The sequence below is a fragment of the Lagenorhynchus albirostris genome, chromosome 6, assembly GCF_949774975.1.
Source record: "Lagenorhynchus albirostris chromosome 6, mLagAlb1.1, whole genome shotgun sequence".
Classification (NCBI taxonomy): Eukaryota; Metazoa; Chordata; class Mammalia; order Artiodactyla; family Delphinidae; genus Lagenorhynchus; species Lagenorhynchus albirostris.
Window position 1 is genome coordinate 26,427,657 of NC_083100.1, and position 21,393 is coordinate 26,449,049.

Sequence of the window (21,393 nt, forward strand, 5' to 3'; positions counted from 1 at the left end):
CATCCGGAGCCTGTGCTCCGCGGCCGGAGAGGCCACAGCAGTGAGAGGCCCGCGTACCGCAAAAAAAAACCCAGCATACCTACACAACCCATGACATATTTTCCAAAGATTATGTAAATCATACATACTGTGGTGTTTGCCTCCTGGAGGAGAGGAATGGGTGGGAAATGGGAATTAAGGGAAAAATTGAGATAGAATATGGTCTTCCACGTATCTCAGTGGTTCACAACCAGAGTCAATTTTGTCCCTCTGTCCTCACAGGGATATTTGGTATTTGGCAATGTATGGAAACATTTTTAGTTGTCACCACTTAGGGGGGCAAAGTGCTACTGGCATCTAGTGGGCAGGAGCCAGGGATGCTGCTAAACACACACAGGACAGCTTCCACAACAAAAAAGCATCCCTTCCAGTATCACTCTGATTTTAATTGCTCAAAGATTGTGAATAGGATAAACTGATAGTAAGCCTTTAATAATTAAAGAAAAATAATTAAAAATGCCTCTCACTCCTTATCCTTTTCTCTCTCTGAGTTTCTCCTCCACATACCCATCTATTAAAATAGGAAGGGTGTCCAACTTAAGATGCACTGAGGGCTTCTACTAAACCTTCATGAATTTGGTGAAGGAGCTAAAAAGTATCCTAAGAGGGCAGCAGTTCAAAAGAACAAATTGAGCCAGAGCAGGGTCAGAAGTAGACTTTGGGATGGCAGCCACAGAGGGACAAGCTTGGGCCAAGGTGGGGGTGGCGTAGGGATTGAGCTTCAACAAGAGGTTTGGGGGTAGGGTCCTTCCTTGAAACAACAGAGAAGGAAATAAAAGAGAACGTGACTCTTTCTGACCATTTAACAGAACTTCAAAATTCTCTGAGCAACAGAATGGGCCTCATGTGTACCAGGTGGGATTTAAATTTAAATGAAAGCAAAATTTTTCAAATACTAGAGACTGTTAAACATTGAAATTGATTGCTCTGGTTATCCTGCTCTATTGGACATTCTTATCTTTTTAAAGGGCTTGGGTATAGAGTATTACCGTCTAATTGAGACTAAGGAGGAGCTTAAAGTTCTTAAGAGCTGTGATTTGTGTTTTCATGTTATTTTCCTTAAAGTTTTGGCAATTGCTATTTGATACCTTGCCCTTGGCCACTCACATCCACCGAGAGCCTTTGAGGTTAAACTATCATGAATTATCTTCAAAGATTTTTGTCACTGTTGCTGCTGATGGTAGTGGTGGTGTTTTGTTTCGTTTGTTTGTTTTTTAAGAAATGAAAGAAAAAGTTTGACAAGTCTCTGGAGAAACATAATCCTCCCCAATTTTATTCAGTTCTAGCAGTAGGACTATGAATATATTCAGATCTCAAAGCAGTCATTTTTTCTCCTTCAGATTAAAAAAAAAATTGAATTGAATTCTTATGAATCATCTGGACTAATATTAGTTTACTTAACTGTTTTAAAAAAAATTTTAAAGAGAAGAAAGGTAGGAAATATTGGGTACAGCTGCACATTATTCTAAGATATGTCCCCACTCCAGCCCTCCAAGAATTACATCACCCTGTATCATCCTTTGGAAACCACACTTCTGTCTCTTTAACAAGTGAAAATGAGAAGGGGGCGGGCCTCCGGAGTGGCGAAGGCTCTGATTGGTCCAGCTGGCAGGAAGTGGGCCGTGAAAGCGTCCCTTCTGTTTTTGTCCGGAGGCTGCGGGGTGAGTGGCCCGAGACCGTGCAGGGCTTAGGGACCCTGGGCTGGTAGTTACTTTGAATCTCGAGAGTGCGAACGTGGGGTGCGAAACGGGTCGCATTCTTCGCTGTGGGTTCGGGGCCCTGGCAGCCTTCTTGCGGAGGTGCCACGCCCTAGCGGCTGGGCCGCGGTGGGCCCGGGGTCCGCTCGGACCGCCAGGACCAAGCAGTGGTCCGGGAACTGGAAGGAAGGTGTTCCCGGGGCGCTGGCCGCCGCCTTTGCAACTCGGCCGAGGCCCGTATCTCAACGTAGATTTTCTTTTTCCCCTGTTCTGCAGGCTCGTTTCTGGCATCATGGCGCAAAGGGCCTTCCCGAATCCTTATGCCGATTATAACAAATCCCTGGCCGAAGGCTACTTTGATTCTGCTGGGAGGGTGAGTTTGGGAAATATCTGCCTGCACCCCTACCCCCAGCCTCGAGTGTTTGGAAAGTTCAGTTTTGCCTGAAAGAAAGGAATGAGCATCCTTTTTTAAAAAATATAATAGAGTTTCACTATAAACATACAAAATATATTTTAAATATATAAAGTATATGTGAAAATATACAATTTAAGCTCTAAAATGTTGAACTTCTGTAAGGAGGCACTGTTAATATTATCAACAATAATTAATAATTGAAACAGTCTCAAACACTGATACCTAAATTCTAAAAATTCGCGGCTCTGCAATTTTCTGTGTAATCTTGAATTTTTTGATCACTTTTGGTTTGTGTTTTAAAGAGAGGTGAGAAATCCTGATGGCATTTCACAGGTGCCGTGTTACTGTTTTATGATTGAACAGGCGTATGGACAGGGCAAGGACGAGAGTAAACCAGAATGGGGTGAAGACATCTTTAAACTGAAAGTGCTAAGAGAGATTTGGGACATAGTCCCTGAAATCTTTGTATCATTTCCACTCTTCCCAGGACATCCCCACAGCTGGAAAATAAATAAATACATAAAACTGGTCAGTTTAACTGGTGAGCACTTCACAAGTCAGTGTAAGAAAGAGAACCTGGATGTGAGATACCAGAAGCCTGTGTTTTCTCATGCCTCTGCATATAGTTGTTAAGAGGGAATACAGTTCTTTTTAAGAATACCTAGTTGAGAAATCCTAAGAGTGAGTTAGGTTGGAAGAGTGATATCTTTAAATGTGCACACATTTTTTAAAAATTTTACCAGTTTATTTCTTCTAAGCTTATCAGCCATATGAAAAGCATTTTGCATGTGATGTAAGGGGCTTAGAGATTTCATATCTGCCAAGTGAACTTTCAGTGATTCTGTTGGTTCTTTCCTTAAAACACTTGTCATTTATAAATTAACTTGGGTGAGTAATGCAGGTAGGAGGAATGAAAGAGATGGAGAAGAGCTGTAAGATAGAAGGCTGCCGAAGTGTATATGGAGCTAGAATCAATCTGATTCTTTTAAGACCAGAATTGAACTCCCTAAACAAAGCCTGTAATCATTACCTTGAAGTCAGATGGCTTCCTTTTGGCTATTTGGACTTGCATTCTGCCCAGCTCTGCAGATCCTGAAGCTGAAGCATTTGTCTTGTCTTGTTGGAGGAAGACCTGCTGCTTCATGCTCACTTGGCAAAGAGAACACTTGAGGATGGATCCTAATGAAAGCAGCCTTCAATAAAATGTATCTCACTATTTAGGCTGTTTATAAAGTAAATGCTTTTTATAAATTTAACTGTTTCTAAGGGAGAAAAAAAATGTTCATAAATTTGAATTCTGGCCCCAAAATAATAGTGTAATTTATTGCCCAACACATGGTTTTTGGACCCATCCCAGAAAGAAATTAACCTACCAGTTTTAAAATTGTTTAATGTTGAACATCAAGGATTGGACCCTGAAGATCTGTCCTCCTTAATTTGTTAATGCAAAGATTTCAATAAGGAACTGCTCTATTTCCTGGCATCTATCAGAAAAAAGCGTTTTTATACACTCTTCAAATTATTCCTAGGTTTGAATAATTTTGTGGTCTGCTACAAGCAACCGGTATTCTTAGGCAGCTCACTTTTCTTAAATGCAATTATGTGCCAAATAGAAAGTGACTTCCCTTCTTGAGGCTGAGGCATTCTCATCATTCTTGGTTGCTTACAGTAAGGCCAGGCAAGATGATAAATTATCCATGATCTATGAACAGAATATGACATGTTCTTATGTAGATGCACTCTTCTATCTAGTTGAGATTTATAGACCTTTTATATCAATACTGAAGTATATTTTACCTTACAAAATGTATTTTTAAGGCTTGTTGAAATCTTAACCCCTTGGCAGGCATTGTTAAATAAAGGAAGTGTGTCCATCAAACACTGGTTTCTTCTTCAGATAGTGAAATAATGGATCATAGTGGTGCTTAGAATAAATAACCCAGATATGGTTAATCGTCTGATTTGCCTTATCAGAGATACTCTTCAGAGTATCAGTAAACCTTAATATCTTTTATTATTATTAATAATTCTGATACCACTTTTTCTACTTTTTTCAGTTTTTAAATGCCCTTTTTAAAAAAATGAGGTTATGATGCTAACAGGGAGTAAGTTAGGTTTGTTTTTACAGTCCTTGTGTGATGAAATGTCTTGTATCCTTGTAATGTTCCCCAACATTGTTTCACAGTTTTACTGCTTTGTGAAATCCAAGTCTGGGAATCACAGCAGATTCCTAAAAATATTGAAGGATACATTAAAATGTTCTTTTAAGACACTTCATGATTCAGTGTCTACAGAACTTTCAAAATACTTTTCAGTTACTTTTAGAACAAATAACATAATTATTCGGTATGCCTCACCGTTTGTGCCACATCTGTGGGCCTTTATATGGATGTCACTAACCCCACACCCCAGCCTCAGCGTGCTTTCAACCTATATCCAAATTATTGCACTTTATAGACCACTGGACTGCTTAAAATAGTAAAACTATCAACATTTACATCCCTGAATGCAAACGACATGAGAGACACAATCTCATTTGATCCTCAATGCACCTTTTGAAATTGGTGGGACAGGTATTATTATCCTGACTTTACAGAGGCAACTGAAGCATAAAGGAGTTATGGGTTGAGCATGGTCACTCAGCTAATAGTGGATAAGGATGTAGCCGGGCTCATTCATTGAGCAGTATTTATGAGGCCCCAAGCCTTCTGGGCACTGTGCTCGGCATGGGTTTTTGATACTTAGTCTGATGTTCTTTCCACTCTGCTGAAGCCTCCTGGTATCTGTGAGGTTTTTTTGCTTTTCTTATGCTACTTCTACAATTTTTTAAAAATGTTTATACATTTTTAATAAATGGATTTTTTATAAATGTTTATCTTCAATTTTCAAATAACAGAAGCAATTAGAATGTTTCTTTAGGGGATTAACATTGCTGCTGCTTGAATACTAAAACTCCAGTGGCTTGAAAACAGCAAACATTTTCTGATTTGTGCTTAGTTTAATAAAATGACTTTTATTATAATAAAAAATATTGGTTTAAATAATAGATGATTCTTAGTAGGTGGAAATTACTATGATTCAGTTTATCATTGGCAGCCTTTTTTAGTATTTAACTAAAAATTTTATGTAAAACATTTAAGTTACATCAAAAATATTTCCCAACTTGAGTAAGAAAACACAGTAGTACTTTTAAGTTTTGTTAATTTGTTCTTGTTTAAGAATAAAGTAATTTTCCAGTTCTCTTAGGCAAAAAAAATGTAGCTTAAGTGGAAATGAAGTACCCTCCTATTTTTAATAGCCTATAGTCCAGGACACCCAGTGCCCCATATTTTTTGATATTTGTTTTCCCTTTAATACCTACAGCTGACTACTGAGTTCTCACAACGCCTGAACAATAAGATTCGAGAGCTTCTTCAGCAAATGGAGAGAGGCCTAAAGTCAGCAGACCCTCGGGATAGCACTGTTTACACTGGCTGGGCAGGTATGAAGTGCTGACTGTGAACTGGCATAAGCGTGGTAGAGGAGAGCTGTCTGGCTGAATGCTGCACCCTTAAATGCTTCCTGCATCTGCACAGGAGTAATTGCTTCTGGGGAGAATGCTGTGCTCTCAGCCTAACCTGGATCTTTAACAGTGCTCAGAATTTAGGGCAGGGTAAGCATATTCCTGTAATTCACGCCTGACACAAATTTGGATGGCTGCCATACTTGGGAGAAAAATTGATGTTCAGCATTACATAGTTAATTCAGAGATGGAATTTCAGTGGGAAGAGTTGGTAAGATTCCCAAAATGCAGTGCATGAAACAGAGGAATTTGCCCATGGAAAATAAAACATGTCCAGAATTGTCTCTCTTTTTTTTTTTTAACGTTACCACATAACAGGGATCCACACAGGAACTCAGGGTATAGATTCCGTGAACTAATCCTCCAGTATAGTTGTTGCTGGCTGGTGTACATTCACTGTTTTACTGGTCATTGAGAGGTTGAGAAAGTTTGGGAGGAAATAGTACATAAATGCCAAAAAAGTGAGAGCGAGAGAAACCAAAGAAGGAAAGTTGAATAACTGCAGCTAGCTTACTAATACAGAGAGATAGACAGCTTTCTAATCTTGAAGAAAGCACAGTTTAGAGACTTAGTGTTTCCCAGTTACTCTGAAAAGCAGACAAGGAGGAATAGGTTTTCAGCTTAAGGAGTTTGGATTTGATTTTAAGGCAATGATGCTTATCATAAACATGCAGGTTCCTGGGCTTCACAGCAAGATTCTGCTTCGGTAGTCTTGAACAGGCCAGGAATCTGCAGTTTGCAAGCCTCAGTGGTCTTGATGTAGATGGTCATCTTTAGAGCATACTTTGAGAGCTTTTCTGAGAGGAATTTACTAATAGCAGTCTCTTAGCAATCCTCTCAGTTATGGCAAGTGATTTCTTACGAGGATGGGGAAGGCAGATAAAATCAGTAAAATGATAATCTCTCAGGGACGTTTATGGTCAGTATTTTATAAAATAAAAAGAATAAATAGTGTTGGACCCTCCCTTTTATAGTTTAGTTTTATGATTTTTGTAGATTTTAGAAGCTTAACACAAGAAATGTTAAGGTGAGAATAAAATGAAAGCATTTTGCTTCAAGAGACATTATAGCAACAGCTGTCATTTATTGAGTAGCTGCTGTTTCCAATTGCTCAGTAATTGGTAGATGAATCTCATTAATGAGCATTACTGTTCTTTATTTTAAATTATGAGGATTTGAACAAAACAGGACAACTGAGACAGATGGCTAGATTTAATTCCATAACTGATTGTTAAAAGAATGACTTGAGCTTCCCTGGTGGCGCAGTGGTTGAGAGTCCGCCTGCCGATGCAGGGGACACGGGTTCGTGCCCTGGTCTGGGAAGATCCCACATGCCGCGGAGTGGCTGGGCCCGTGAGCCATGGCCGCTGAGCCTGCGCGTCCAGAGCCTGTGCTCCGCAGCGGGAGAGAACACAACAGGCCCGCGTACCGCAAAAAAAAAAAAAAAAAAGAATGACTTAAATCTCTAACTCACCTGCTTCAGGTGAGCTTATATCATTTATTATATATTATAAGGTACCTTGCTTTAGGAGAAAAAGAAGTGGTGATCGATTTTAAGTTTGAATTGATAGTTTGGCAGTGTAAGGAAAAGCTCCTCTATTGGCAGGGCTAGTTGAGAAACAAAGTTAAAATTTACTTGGAAATAGAAAGAAAAAATGTTACTCCAAAGTAAAATGCAAGTTTGTTTAAATTTTTTTGGCACTATGGAGTTTTTGGCATCATTTTCTTTGAACTGCCCATGTCCTTCAACTTTTTATGCTTCAGTATCTATGATACTCATTGCTGTCTCCTGAAAGCAGCTCATAGGGGCAATTGGCACACTAAGCAGTTTAGGATGTCTTCAGTTGCTGGTTAGTTCATGACGTATCATAAAATTTTCTAGATAAATTTGCTAATGGCTTTCAAGGCAAGGTTCCTAATGTCTCCCCATCAAGCACTGTTAAAAAGCCATTGTTCCCATGTAAAATGGAGTCTCCTCCAGTGTTTTGAGAAGTAAAATGCTTTCCTGTGCAGTGTTCCATCTGAATAGCATAAAACTCTGAGTTGCATGAGAAACTAAAGCTGATTCAACTGCAGAAAATCATAATACCTTTTCCTCCCATTATATCTTATCAAGAATCATCTATTCATAACTGCTATTACCAAAAATACATTCACAAACATCTTAACACAATAAAAATACTTGGTGTTATGTCTCAAAGCAGTGTTTACATAATTATGTGTGACTTTGTATGTTACTTTTTGTGCCTCATTATCTTTTTATTTAATTATTTATTTTTGGCTGCGTTGGGTCTTCATCGCTGCACCTGGGCTTTCTCTGGTTGCGGCGAGCAGGGGCTACTCTTTGTTGTAGTGTGTAGGCTTCTCATTGCAGTGGCTTCTCTTGTTGCGGAGCACGGGCTTCAGGCCCACAGGCTTCAGCAGTTGTGGCACACAGTCTCAGTAGTTGTGGCACACGGGCTTAGTTTCTCCATGGCATGTGGGATCTTCCCGGACTAGGGCTCAAACCCGTGTCCCCTGCATTGGCAGGCGGATCCTTAACCTCTGCGCCACCAGGGAAGTCCCTTCATTATCTTTCAAAAAGTAATAGTTTTGAGGAAAAGGGGATTATATATTTTTAACTTTGTTCACCAAATTTAGGGTCATATTTCCATAAATATTAACTTATTATTTGCTCTTGTTATTAACTTGTCCAAAATAATATTACTTTGGGAAATACTAATTGTAGAAATCCTTTAAAACTTTATTTTCTTCTTCAGCATTCATGTTTATTAAGCATTTGTTGTCAGTATGCAATGAAAGCTTTTGCATACAACACATAGTTTATTTGAGAAACTACATGATTGTTAAAACTAGAACCTTAAATTACCATCTTATTTTGTTAAGTTTCATTCCCCAATGGAAGTACGGTCTGATATTTGTGCTGATTCAGATAGGCTTGGTTTTGGAATAGGATTGGGTTCAGCTGCATATACCCAAAATAATCAAAATTGCAGTGACTTAAATAAGATAGAAGTTTTTTTTTTTTCTCTCTAATGTAAAAGAAAGCCAGAGGGAGGGGGTCCAGGGCTGCTATGATGGCCTCAGGATGTCAAAAGGAACCCAGGCTCCTTTCTTTCTGCTACATCATCCCTCAGCCACCAGCTTCTAACCCTCGGCCAAATAGCGACTATATACAGCCATTACATCGGCCTTTCAAGGCTGCAGGGAGTAAAAAGAGGCAAAGATGAATGCATTTCTTCCCTTTAAAAAGACTTCCTGGAAGTCCCACTCAGCATTTCAATTCTACTTTCTTTGCATTGGCTGGAGCATAGTCACATATTCATACCCTTTAGCAAGAAAGGATGGTGAATGTAGTCTGTTACCTGAGGTTCTGTTACTAAAGGAAAGAGGAACATGGATTTGGGGGTAAGACCTAGCAATCTCTGCTATAAGTCCTGTATAACAAAAAAAAGACCCTTTTTTGTTCCTCTGTTTGCACAGAGTATTTAGTCAGCAACACACAATTTTTTCGTCTGCCAAAGGATCTCTAGCTTCTGCCCACTTCGGGGAAATTTTTATAAGGATAAATTTACCAATGTCTATAAATATTTGAAATTGGCTAAGCAATATTATGCCTGCTCTATATTTCTAGGGAAATTGATATTTGATTTTGACTGAAAATTTCTTATTCATTTTTAAGTTCATTTGCTTATTGCAGTAAGTAATAGTCTTTTCATAAAGGCTGCCATAGAAAGGAAGTGTTATAGAAATGCCAAATCATAAATAATTTTTGAAGAGCCAAGTGTAATTTCAATTTAGAAAGGGGCTACAACAGGTTCTAAATTTGATACTGGGAAACATTATTGTTTGCTCAGCTTGATTAAACAGCTCTCTGCCTCCCCTTTCTGCTTCCTCTCAAGTCTTGTTTGCTTCTTTCAGGGTATAAAGTCCTTAATTTGTTTTTTGTTTTTAGTTTTTTCTTAGATATACATTTTAAGTAATAACTAGAATTATGACTTATAAAATTATACCAGAACATATAAGAGTTTTAGAAATTTCATATAATATCTGAAACATTTATATTAACATATTTCCATACAAATAACCCAAAGAAAGTTTAGTATTAGTTGGTTTTTTTTGTTTGCTTTTTTATACTGCAGGTTCTTATTAGTCATCAGTTTTATACACATCAGTGTATACATGTCAATCCCAATCGCCCAATTCAGCACACCCATCCCCACTGCACCGTGGTTTTCCCCCCCTTGGTGTCCATACATTTGTTCTCTACATCTGTGTCTCAACTTCTGCCCTGTAAAGGGGCTCATCTGTACCACTTTTCTAGGTTCCACATACATGCGTTAATATACGATATTTGTTTTTCCCTTTCTGACTTACTTCACTCTGTATGACAGTCTCTAGATCCATCCACGCTCAAAAAATGACTCAGTTTTGTGCCTTTTATGGCTGAGTAATATTGCATTGTATATATGTACGACAACTTCTTTATCCATTCGTCTTTCGATGGGCATTTAGGTTGCTTCCATGGCTATTGTAAATAGTGCTGCAATGAACATTGGGGTGCATGTGTCTTTTTGAATTATGGTTTTCTCTGGGTATATGCCCAGTAGTGGGATTGCTGGATCATATGCTAATTCTATTTTTAGTTTTTTAGGAACATCCATACTGTTCTCCATAGTGGCTGTATCAATTTACATTCCCACCAACAGGGCAAGAAGGTTCCCTTTTCTCCACACCCACTCCAGCATTTGTTGTTTTTAGATTTTCTGATGATGCCCATTCTAACTGGAGTGAGGTGATACCTCACTGTAGTTTTGATTTGCATTTCTCTAATAATTAGTGATGTTGAGCAGCTTTTCATGTGCTTCTTGGCCATCTGTATGTCTTCTTTGGAGAAATGTCTATTTAGATCTTCTGCCCATTTTTGGATTGGGTTATTTGTTACTTTAATATTGAGCTGCATGAGCTGTTTATATATTTTGGAGATTAATCCTTTGTTGATTCATTTGCAAATACTTGCTCCCATTCTGAGTGTTGTCTTTTCATCTTGTTTATGGTTTCCTTTGCTGTGCAAAAGCTTTGAAGTTTCATTAGGTCCCATTTGTTTATTTTTGTTTTTATTTCCATTACTCTAGGAGATGGATCAAAAAAGATCTTGCGGTGATTTATGTCAAAGAGTGTTCTTCCTATGTTTTCCTCTAAGGGTTTTACAGCGTCTGGCCTTACATTTAGGTCTTGAATCCATTTTGAGTTTATTTTTGTGTATGGTGTTAGGGAATGTTCTAATTTCATTCTTTTACATGTAGCTGTCCAGTTTTCCCAGCACCACTTATGAAAGAGACTGTCTTTTCTCCATTGTATATCTTTGCCTCCTTTGTCATAGATTAGTTGACCATAGGTGCGTGGGTTTATCTCTGGGCTTTCTATCTTGTTCCATTGATCTATGTTTCTGTTTTTGTGCCAGTACCATATTGTCTTGATTACTGTAGCTTTGTAGTATAGTCTGAAGTCAGGGAGTCTGATTCCTACAGCTCCGTTTTTTTCCCTCAAGACTGCTTTGGCTATTCAGGGTCTTTTGTGTCTCCATACAAATTTTAAGATGATTTTTTCTAGTTCCGTAAAAAATGCCATTGGTAATTTGATAGGGATTGCATTGAATCTGTAGATTGCTTTGGGTTGCTTTGGGTAGTATAGTCATTTTCACAATATTGATCTTTCCAATCCAAGAACATGGTATATCTCTCCATCTGTTGGTATCATCTTTAATTTTTTTCATCAGTGTCTTATAGTTTTCTGCATACAGGTCTTTTGTCTCCCCAGGTAGGTTTTTCCTAGGTATTTTATTCTTTTCATTGCAGTGGTAAATGGGAGTGTTTCCTTAATTTCTCTTTCAGAATTTTCATCATTAGTGTATAGGAATGCAAGAGATTTCTGTGCATTACTTTTGTATCCTGCAGCTTTACCAGATTCATTGATTAGCTCTAGCAGTTTTCTGGTGGCACTTTTAGGATTCTGTATGTATAGTATCATGTCATCTGCAAACAGTGACAATTTTACTACTTCTTTTCCAATTTGCATTCCTTTTATTTCTTTTTCTTCTCTGATTGCTGTGGCTAGGACTTCCAAAACTATGTTGAATAATAGTGGTGAGAGTGGACATCCTTGTCTCGTTCCTGATCTTACAGGAAATGCTATCAGTTTTTCACCATTGAGAATGATGTTTGCTGTGGGTTTGTTGTATATGGCCTTTATTATGTTGAGGTAGGTTCCCTCTATGCCCACTTTCTGGAGAGTTTTTATCATAAATAGGTGTTGAATTTTTTCAGAAGCTTTTTCTGCATCTTTTGAGATGATCATATGGTTTTTATTCTTCAGTTTCTTAATATGGTGTATCACATTGATTGATTTGTGTATTTTGAAGAATCCTTGCATCCCTGGAACAAATCCCACTTGATCACGGTGTATGATCCTTTTTTTTTTTGGGGGGGGTGGGTGGGTACGCGGGTCTCTCACTGTTGTGGCCCTTCCTGTTGCGGAGCACAGGCTGCGGACGCGTAGGCTCAGTGGCCATGGCTCACGTGCCTAGCCGCTCCACGGCATGTGGGATCTTCCCGGACCAGGGCACGAACCCGTATCCCCTGCATCGGCAGGGAGACTCTCAACCACTGCGCCACCAGGGAAGCCCTGTATGATCCTTTTAATGTGTTGTTAGATTCTGTTTGCTAGTATTTTGTTGAGGATTTTTGCATCTATATTCATCAGTGATATTGGTCTGTCATTTTCTTTTTGTGTAGTATCTTTGTCTGGTTTTGGTATCAGGGTGATGGTGGCACATAGAATGAGTTTGGGAGTGTTCCTTCCTGTGCAATTTTTTGGAAGAGTTTGAGAAGGATGGGTGTTAGTTCTTCTCTAAATGTTTGATAGAATTCACCTGTGAAGCCATCTGGTCCTGGGCTTTTGTTTGTTGGAAGATTTTTAATCACAGTTTCAATTTCATTGCTTGTGATTGGTCTATTCATATTTTCTGCTTCTTCCTGGTTCAGTCTTGGAAGGTTATACCTTTCTAAAAATTGGTCCATTTCTTACAAGTTGTCCATTTTATTGGCATAGAGAGTTGCTTGTAGTAGTCTCTCATGATCCTTTGTATTTCTGCAGGGTCAGTTGTTACTTCTCCTTTTTCATTTCTAATTTTATTGATTTGAGTCCTCTCCCTCTTTTTCTTGATGAGTCTGGCTGATGGTTTATCAACTTTATCTTCTCAAAGAACCAGCTTTTAGTTTTATTGATCTTTGCTATTGTTTTCTTTGTTTCTATTTCATTTATTTCTGCTCTGATCTTTATGATTTCTTTCCTTCTGCTAACTTTGTGTTTTGTTTGTTCTTCTTTCTCTAGTTCCTTTAGGTGTAAGGTTAGATTGTTTACTTGAAATTTTTCTTGTTTCTTGACATAGGCTTTTATAGCTATAAACTACCCTCTTAGAACTGCTTTTGCTGCATCCCGTAGGTATTGGATCATCGTGTTTTCATTGTCATTCGTCTCTAGGTATTTTTTGACTTCCTCTTTGATTTCTTCAGTGATCTCTTGGTTGTTTAGTAACGTATTGTTTAGCCTCCATGTGTTTGTATTTTTTACATTTTTTTCCTTGTAATTCATTTCTAGTCTCAAAGCATTGTGGTCAGAAAAGATGCTTAATATGATTTCAAAATTCTTAAATTTACTGAGGCTTGATTTGTGACCCAAGATGTGATCTATCCTGGAGAACGTTCCCTTGCGTACTTGAGAAGGAGTGTAATCTCCTGTTTGTGGATGGAACATCCTATAAATATCAATTAAATCTATCTGGTCTATTGTGTCATTTAAAGCTTCTGTTTCCTTATTTACTGTCATTTTGGATGATCTGTCCATTGGTGTAAGTGAGGTGTTAAAGTTCCCCACTATTATTGTGTTACTGTTGATTTCCTCTTTTAGAGCTGTTAGCAGTTGCCTTATGTGTTGAGGTGCTCCTGTGTTCTGTGCATATTATATATATTTATAATTGTTATATCGTCTTCTTGGATTGATCCCTTGATCATTATGTAGTGTCCTTCCTTGTCTCTTGTAACATTCTTTATTTTAAAGTCTATTTTTTCTGATATGAGTATAGCTACTCCAGCTTTCTCTTGATTTCCATTTGCATGGAATATGTTTTTCCATCGCCTCACTTTCAGTCTGTATGTGTCACTAGGTCTGAAGTGGGTCTCTTGGAGACAGCATATATATGGGTCTTGTTTTTGTATCCATTCAGGAAGCCTGTGTCTTTTGATTGGAGCATTTAATCCGTTCACGTTTAAGGTAATGATATGTATGTTCCTGTGGCCATTTTCTTAATTGTTTTGGGTTTGTTTTTGTAGATCCTTTTCTCCTCTTGTGTTTCCCACTTAGAGAAGTTCCTTTAGCATTTGTTGTAGAGCTGGTTTGGTGGTGCTGAATTCTCTTAGCTTTTGCTTGTCTGTAAAACTTTTGATTTCTCCATATAATCTGAATGAGATCCTTGCCAGGTAGAGTAATCTTGGTTGTAAGGTCTTTCCTTTCATCACTTTAAGTATATCATGTCACTCCCTTCTGGCTTGTAGAGTTTCTGCTGAGAAAGCAGCTGTTAACCTCATGGGAGTTCCCTTGTATGTTATTTTTCATTTTTTCCTTGCTGCTTTCAATAATCTTTCTTTGTCTTTAATTTTTGCCAATTTGATTACTATGTATCTCGACATTTTTCTCCTTGGGTTTATCCTGTATGGTACTCGCTGTGCTTCCTGGACTTGGGTGGCTATTTCCTTTCCCATGTTGGGGAAGTTTTCAACTATAATCTCTTCACATATTTTCTCTGGTCTTTTCTCTCTCTCTTCTCCTTCTGGGACCCTTATAATGTGAATGTTGTTGTGTTTAATGTTGTCCCAGAGGTCTCTTAGGCTCTCTTCATTTCTTTTCATTCTTTTTTCTTTATTTTCTTCTGCAGCAGTGAATTCCACTGTTTTGTCTTCCAGGTCAGTTTTCCGTTCTTCTGCCTCAGTTATTCTGCTATTGATTCCTTCTTGTGTATTTTTTTTTTTTTTCAGTACACAGGCCTCTCACTGTTGTGGCCTCTCCCGTTGCGGAGCACAGGCTCCGGACGCACAGGCTCAGCAGCCATGGCTCACGGGCCCAGCTGCTCCGTGGCATGTGGGATCTTCCCGGACCGGGGCACGAACCCTGCATCGGCAGGTGGACTCTCAACCACTGAGCCACCAGGGAAGCCCCCTTCTAGTGTATTTTTCATTTCAGTTATTGTATTGTTCATCTCTGTTTGTTTGTTCTTTAATTCTTCTCGGTCTTTGTTACACATTTCTTGCATCTTCTCAATCTTTGCCTCCACTCTTTTTCTGAGGTCCTAGATCATCTTCACTATCATTATTCTGAATTCTTTTTCTGGAAGGTTGCCTATCTCCACTTCATTTAGTTGTTTTTCTGTGGTTTTATCTTGTTCCTTCATCTGGTACATAGCCCTCTGCCTTGTCATCTTGTCTATGTTTCTGTGAATGTGTTTTTTGTTCCACAGGCTGCAGGATTGTAGTTCAAAGTCCTTAATGTGTTTGAAACATTTATCAATCCATAGTACACCCCATAATAATGCATCTGTGTTTCCGGTTTATGACTCTAAAGCAAACTACACAGCTAGGCTGCCCAACTTCATCATACCTCATTCATGCTATGCCTAGATTTGTCTCAGTTACTCACTTGATCTTGAAAAAGTTTTACTGAAGAGAGGAAGCACCCAGATGTTTTTAATGTTACATATGTACTTCAAACTGAAAAACTGGACTCATGTCATTTTTTCCCATTTTCTGTTTGTTTGTTTGTTTTCCATAAAAAATTGAGATAATTAGTGACAGGGTCCTTATTGGAATGTGTGCTAGAGCCCCTTTGTGTGTTGTATGTGCTTTAGAAAACAATATAATGCTTTATTGGTAAGGGTGATACATACAAGTTTAAGCTGAAATTTAAAAGAAGCAAATCATTGCTTTAGAAAATTAACATTCATTTCACAAACTATTTTACAGCTGAAATAATGTTGGCTTTTATTTTTAAATGAACTAGAGGATATAATAGAGTGATGAGAGTGGTTCACATAAGCTTTTAATAGGATTCAGACATCATCTTCTCCAAAGCCTGCATATTTATTTATACATGTGGGTTGTCATAGTGCAGTTTTATAAGCTGTATTCTTGGCTTTTACCTTTATTTTTATTCACAGCAGAGAGGTAAAATGCCTTGAGACCCTTAGCAAGGAAAGGAGGGAAGAACTTTTAAAACCCCACAGCTGTCTCGTATTGGCAAATGAAGCAGTTGTTACCGTAAATCCTCTCTGTTACTTATTCAGGAATGAAGTGTCATGAATAATCAATTTTTCAGTTAGTAACTGAGAGTTAACAAATTATTACTATACATTAATGTTCAAAAAACAAGAATTAAATACTTTAATAATAAAATACATTGATTGAATGAATTTTGGTTCCTAAAGGAATGGGGATCATCAGTATGCAGTGTTGTCATCATTTGACTGTGGAAAGACAGGAGTAAAGATTAAAACATGATTCTTGTTAATAAAATGTTAATAGGATTGACATTTGAATGACGGGAGCCAGGGGGTGTGTGCATGTATGCCAGTAATTAATGTTAATGCCAGGCACTGATGTAAGTGCTTTGCATTAAATAACACATCTAAATCTCAAAACAACTCTGTGGTGTGGATACTGTTCACATCCTGATTTCACAGATGAGATGTCTGAAGCAAAGTGAAGCTGAGTACCTTGCTCAAGGTTACACAGCTAGTAAGTGCCAAAGATAAGATTCAAGGCAGCAAGCCTGGCTTTAGAACCCTGCTCTTTACCCCATGAGAGTGTGAGTGTGTGTGTGTATGTGTGTTACTTTCCACTCCTACATTCTGGTTTACTCCATGCATTTTGTAAGTGAAGAAGAGCTACACATAAGTTGTAAGATGGAATAATTGGAGTGATACCTACATGATGATGCTCATGATATACAAACTTTTTAGAAATGGCTAATGACTAGTCAATTTTAAGTGTTTTAGGAAAAAAAATTAGAATAAGCCCTGCTCAAACATGACAGGGATTTGGAAAGCTAGAGGGAAACATAGCTTGTTAGACAGGCAACAGTAATTACTATTAAAATGTCTACAGGAAAAAGTTGTTTGGAACTGGACATAGAGGAAACCCTAGAAAGATTTATGGGCATTGGCAGCTAGAAAAGTGTAATCTCCAGCATTGTTCCATAGAATGTGTTTTTCCCCTTCCTAATCCTGATTTAATATATTCAGTGTGGTTTCAGGATAGAAAATTAACTCGGCCAGAACAGAAGCTTTTCCTCATAATTGCTTGTATTTGAAAAGGCATGTTGAGGATCCTCTTGAGTAAAATATTACCCCTAGTCTGAAAGCAATCAGTAGCTCTTGCAACTGTTTATAAGCGAAATTTGAAATAAACAGCCTCAGTTCTTTTCACCGAAGTCCTCCTTTATAAAATTTAATACACTGAAGTGCAGTGCACCATGATACTGATGTATGACATACACCAGCAGTAAGCGTTGAGTTGTTCTTTTTTAGCCTTAATCCTATCCTGGTAGATTTTCAAGAATTCTTTGCTGCGTGATCCCAGTTTGGGGGCTAAGGGAAGCCATTTGGTTCTTTATGCCTGTGCATATAGCAGACAGTGTAGAAAAATAGCAGGCATGGAAGCCCCTTAAGATCAAATCTAAAGGCCAGCTATTAAGTGATGGTAGGTGGTGTCCAGGGATCTCTGGGGACTCACCAGAGAGCATGACGCCCCCTGCCACCTGGGTTTTGTTTGAAGTATATCTGTTCTAGGGTGGAGAAGATTTTAAAGTGCTTTATAAAATGGAAAACATGAAACACTGTTGAGGAATTGCTGTTATAAAGGATTAAACGAGCAGATGAAGTATTCTCGTGTTTGAAGTAAGCATTTAGTAGGAAAGATCGCTTCCCTCACAGATAACAAAGTAGGAAAGTTAAGTAAACCCAAGGGATGGCTGATCTCACTAGTATCTTTAAGAGAGAATGAGGGAAAGTGCTAGCCCTCATTTAATTGCACTTTTTCCCACTCTTAACTATGATAATTCCCAAGAGAAATGATGATCAGCTCACACTTAAAAAATATACACAGGACTCTAGGGGCTTTAGTTCTAGAAGACATGACCTAATCTTCTATAACCAACTCACAAAGTTAATGAGGCTAAGATTGGCATACATTTCCTCTTTTCAAGTATTAGATAACATTTTAAATAAGAGGATATGCAGCATAATCCCTAGAGTAATATTAACTCACGCTCTAAATGCAAGTTATTAAAGTGTTTCAAGATGCTGTTCCTCTGATCTGCCAAAGGTATAGCCTCTGAGCTACAGCTTTAGCATGTGGGTCTTAGTTTCTGCAGATACCAGACTTGTTTGAAAGGAATTGCACTGGCCAGGTGTCTTTTCTTTGCAATTTGATATTCTTATCAGTAGCTCTTCATCAGAGCCAGCATTTCATTGTCTAATTTGAGCCCTGACCAAGTGTCCTTCACCTTTATGAGAAGCACTAAACTGTTAGGACCAACAGAAGGCATCAGTGGCGTGGATCTCCACCGGGTCTATTAGGGCTCTTCACAGTGACTGCTAGACAGATGAATGCACCAAGAATGTCGCCTGCTTTCTTTGTGCCTGCACTTTATATGGTGCTGATATCACTGTGCTGTCAGTAATCTTAAATGGCTGAGACACAAGCTTGAAACAGCTGGAGGGTTTCGATATCACCAGTGTGCTTGGGTGAAGCACAGAGCAGGATGAGAATGTTTGTAGACAGATCAGAAGAAGTAGGAAGAGGTAAAGAAAGAAGACATCTAAGCATTTGATTTTTACGGACAGCACCAGGAGGCTGAGGCCTGTCTTGTCATTTTCATTCCATTAACTTCAGCAGTTAATACAATGCCAGGTCCATAGTTGGTGCTTAATAAATATTTGTTGAATGAACAAATGAATGAATGAATGGAGAGTAGCCTCCTGTTACTACTCTAGCTACCATCTAAGCAAACTAAAAACAATAACAAACATAACTAGGTGGAATGGGGAAAGGGTGGGAATCCAACTCATTTCATGTCTTTTAGGATGTAAAAGAGTCAGTCACATCTCTTTCCCTTCAACCTCTGATGCAATCAAGCATGAACTCAGAAATAAGACAGGGCTCGTAATATTCACTTTACACCTGGTAAAGCTGAATAAAGAGCATACTGTTTAGACCTGGACATAAAGTGGGCTTCCTTCTTCTTGCACCGATTTGAATTTACCTCCCTAGACTCAAAGAACATCTGGACAGCCAAAGAATGGATTATGACATGAGAAACATGATTGAGAAGAGAGAGCGCGTGATGTGGGAAGACTCCTAGAAAGCTCAACATGGTACATATATAGGGAACACTTTGCTAATTCTCCCCAGTCTGAGGAGCCAGTGAGGGAGGAGAGAGGCAGGAAATGGGAAGAGGAAGAATATGGTTCCCTCTGTACTTTCTGTCCCTTTAGATCAGGCATCAGTGATGAGACAAAGTGACTCATTCAACACTCATGGAGATTCACAGTCTAATGGGGTTTGGACATTTATTGAGTAGGTACTGTGTGCTAGGGACTATTGTACTGATCAGAATGATTTACAGTAACTGTGGAGTAGCTACTGCTATTTTCATTTTATAGATAAAGATGCTCAGGCACAGAAAGGTTTAGTAAGTGGGGTAAGATCTCACAGCTGGGAAGTGGCAGAGCTAGGCTTCAGTCCCAGGCAGTGATTCCTGAACCCGTGCTTCTTAATGACTACTATGCTGAAGGAGTTATCACCTATTATGGTAGTCTGAATAAAAGACTAGGAGCTCTTCCTAATTTGACAGTTACAAAGCAGTACACTGTAGGGCACTGAGGGAAGAAAGGAGGAAAGTATATATCTCCTTTTTTTAAATTTTCATCTCTTTTCCTATTTAGCTCTGGAAATAGATAACAGAGAAAAGAAGACACATCTTCAGAGTGCTCATTGCCTTTCTTAATTTACATTTCCGCTTCTTTGGGCCAATATTATTAAATTAAGGGTGTGGAGTCACAACTAGTTTCCTCCCCACGTTACCTGTATTAAAAGTACTGGAGTATTTGGAAAGCCAGCACTGTGCCCGGCTTTAATCTGAAGACTGACTGGATGCACTAGTCGGTGTAGTGTTTACATCCAGGCTTTGTGGAGAGTAACTACAGGGACTAGGAATGGGAATCCTGCCCTGAAGACCCTGTCATTTAGTTAAAGAAATGGAAACACACACTCAACACACACACTCAAAACACAAACAAAATTTAGACAGTTACAGAACAGCACATTAGAAAGTACCAACCTGCTTAAAAAGCAGGTGATCATGCTGTATGGGGTTAATCAGAGAAAACTTTCATTTTTTATTTTTCCATTAATCTGAAAGGGAAAAAAAATTAATGAGCCTTTAAAGTTTCAACTAGGGAACAGTTTATTTGAAACTTAGGTTGGAACAACCCATGCCCCCGCCTTTAGGAAGTTCTTGTCTCCGTATCACTCAAAACTGTTAAGACCCATTCTTGGGCACTAGCTGAACATCTCCAGTGGCTCCAGCAGCACCCGTAATCTGAGCATGATTTTTCCCACCAGAGCACATGAAGAGAGTCTTCAAAAGCACCTAAGCTACAAGGAAATAGCTTGCAGATCCGAAGTACCAACGGTTTTTACATCAGTGTAGGCTGGTGGTAAAATAAATGACTAAATGTTAAGGAATCATCTCTAAAATGCAGAATTACAGAGAAGTGCTTTGAGAGCTTCATACATCTGTGGAGATTTGTATCATCTCCATAGACATTTGAGATGCATCGAGGTCTTGATTGGTCAAGATGAACAGGACTAATGATCCCTCAGAAATCCAAAGGCTTCGTATTAATTACTTCTCAACAGCTGGCCATATTTATGGTACTACTGGGGATAAGTAGCTGAGTAAGGAAACTGCAGATTTAGAAGTGTCCCTAAACAATTTACCCTCCCTTCCCAGAGTTGTAGCTACAGAAGGAAACAGAATAGAAAAAATGTGGTTCAGAGCTTCCATGCTGAAAGCCAGGACATATTCCTGTTACAGCGGAGTTTCATTTGTTTTTGTCTTTCAAGTAAATTAGTTTTCAACATTTCAAAACCAAGAGATTCGTGGGATGAGCTGTGAGACAGTGCCAGACATCCTGAACTTCTTATAAAGAATGACATCTGTCCCTGGTGTTCAAAACAGTGCTGTCCTTAGACCATTCTGCTGTGATGGATAGTTTCTTTGCTGTCCATACAGCAGCCGCTAGCCACAGGTGGCTATCAAGCATTTGAAATGTGGCTAGTATGACTGAGAAACTGAATTTTAGATCTGTTTACCTTTAACTAACTTAAGTTTCTATAGATACTTATGGTTAGAACCTGTCACATTGGACACTGCAGTTCTGAGCAACCAAACAGGCTCCAGGAGTTATAAGGTCAAAGTAATAGATATCTGGGTTTCTACCGGCCTCTGAGATCACAGGAGATAAGTAGGTTCTTTTCTCATTTTTTGGAGGACATTTGTCCAGCCTC

The 21,393-nt window shown here is 38.7% G+C and overlaps 1 protein-coding gene across 3 annotated transcripts in view; it reads left to right on the forward strand.

The window, feature by feature from the left end:
• The first annotated feature begins 1,654 nt into the window (after positions 1 to 1,654).
• The window catches only part of LANCL1 (LanC like glutathione S-transferase 1), a 44,072-nt gene continuing 24,333 nt past the window's right edge, over positions 1,655 to 21,393 (forward strand). The window contains exons 1-3 of one of the 3 annotated variants that reach the window (XM_060152178.1): positions 1,655 to 1,700; positions 2,013 to 2,109; positions 5,515 to 5,632. In XM_060152178.1, coding sequence (XP_060008161.1) covers positions 2,029 to 2,109; positions 5,515 to 5,632 — 199 coding nt within the window. In that variant the 5' untranslated portion in view covers positions 1,655 to 1,700; positions 2,013 to 2,028. Of the gene's footprint in view, positions 1,701 to 1,741; positions 2,110 to 5,514; positions 5,633 to 21,393 lie in introns of those variants that run through there. The other 2 variants (XM_060152179.1, XM_060152177.1) reach the window with 2 other exon arrangements.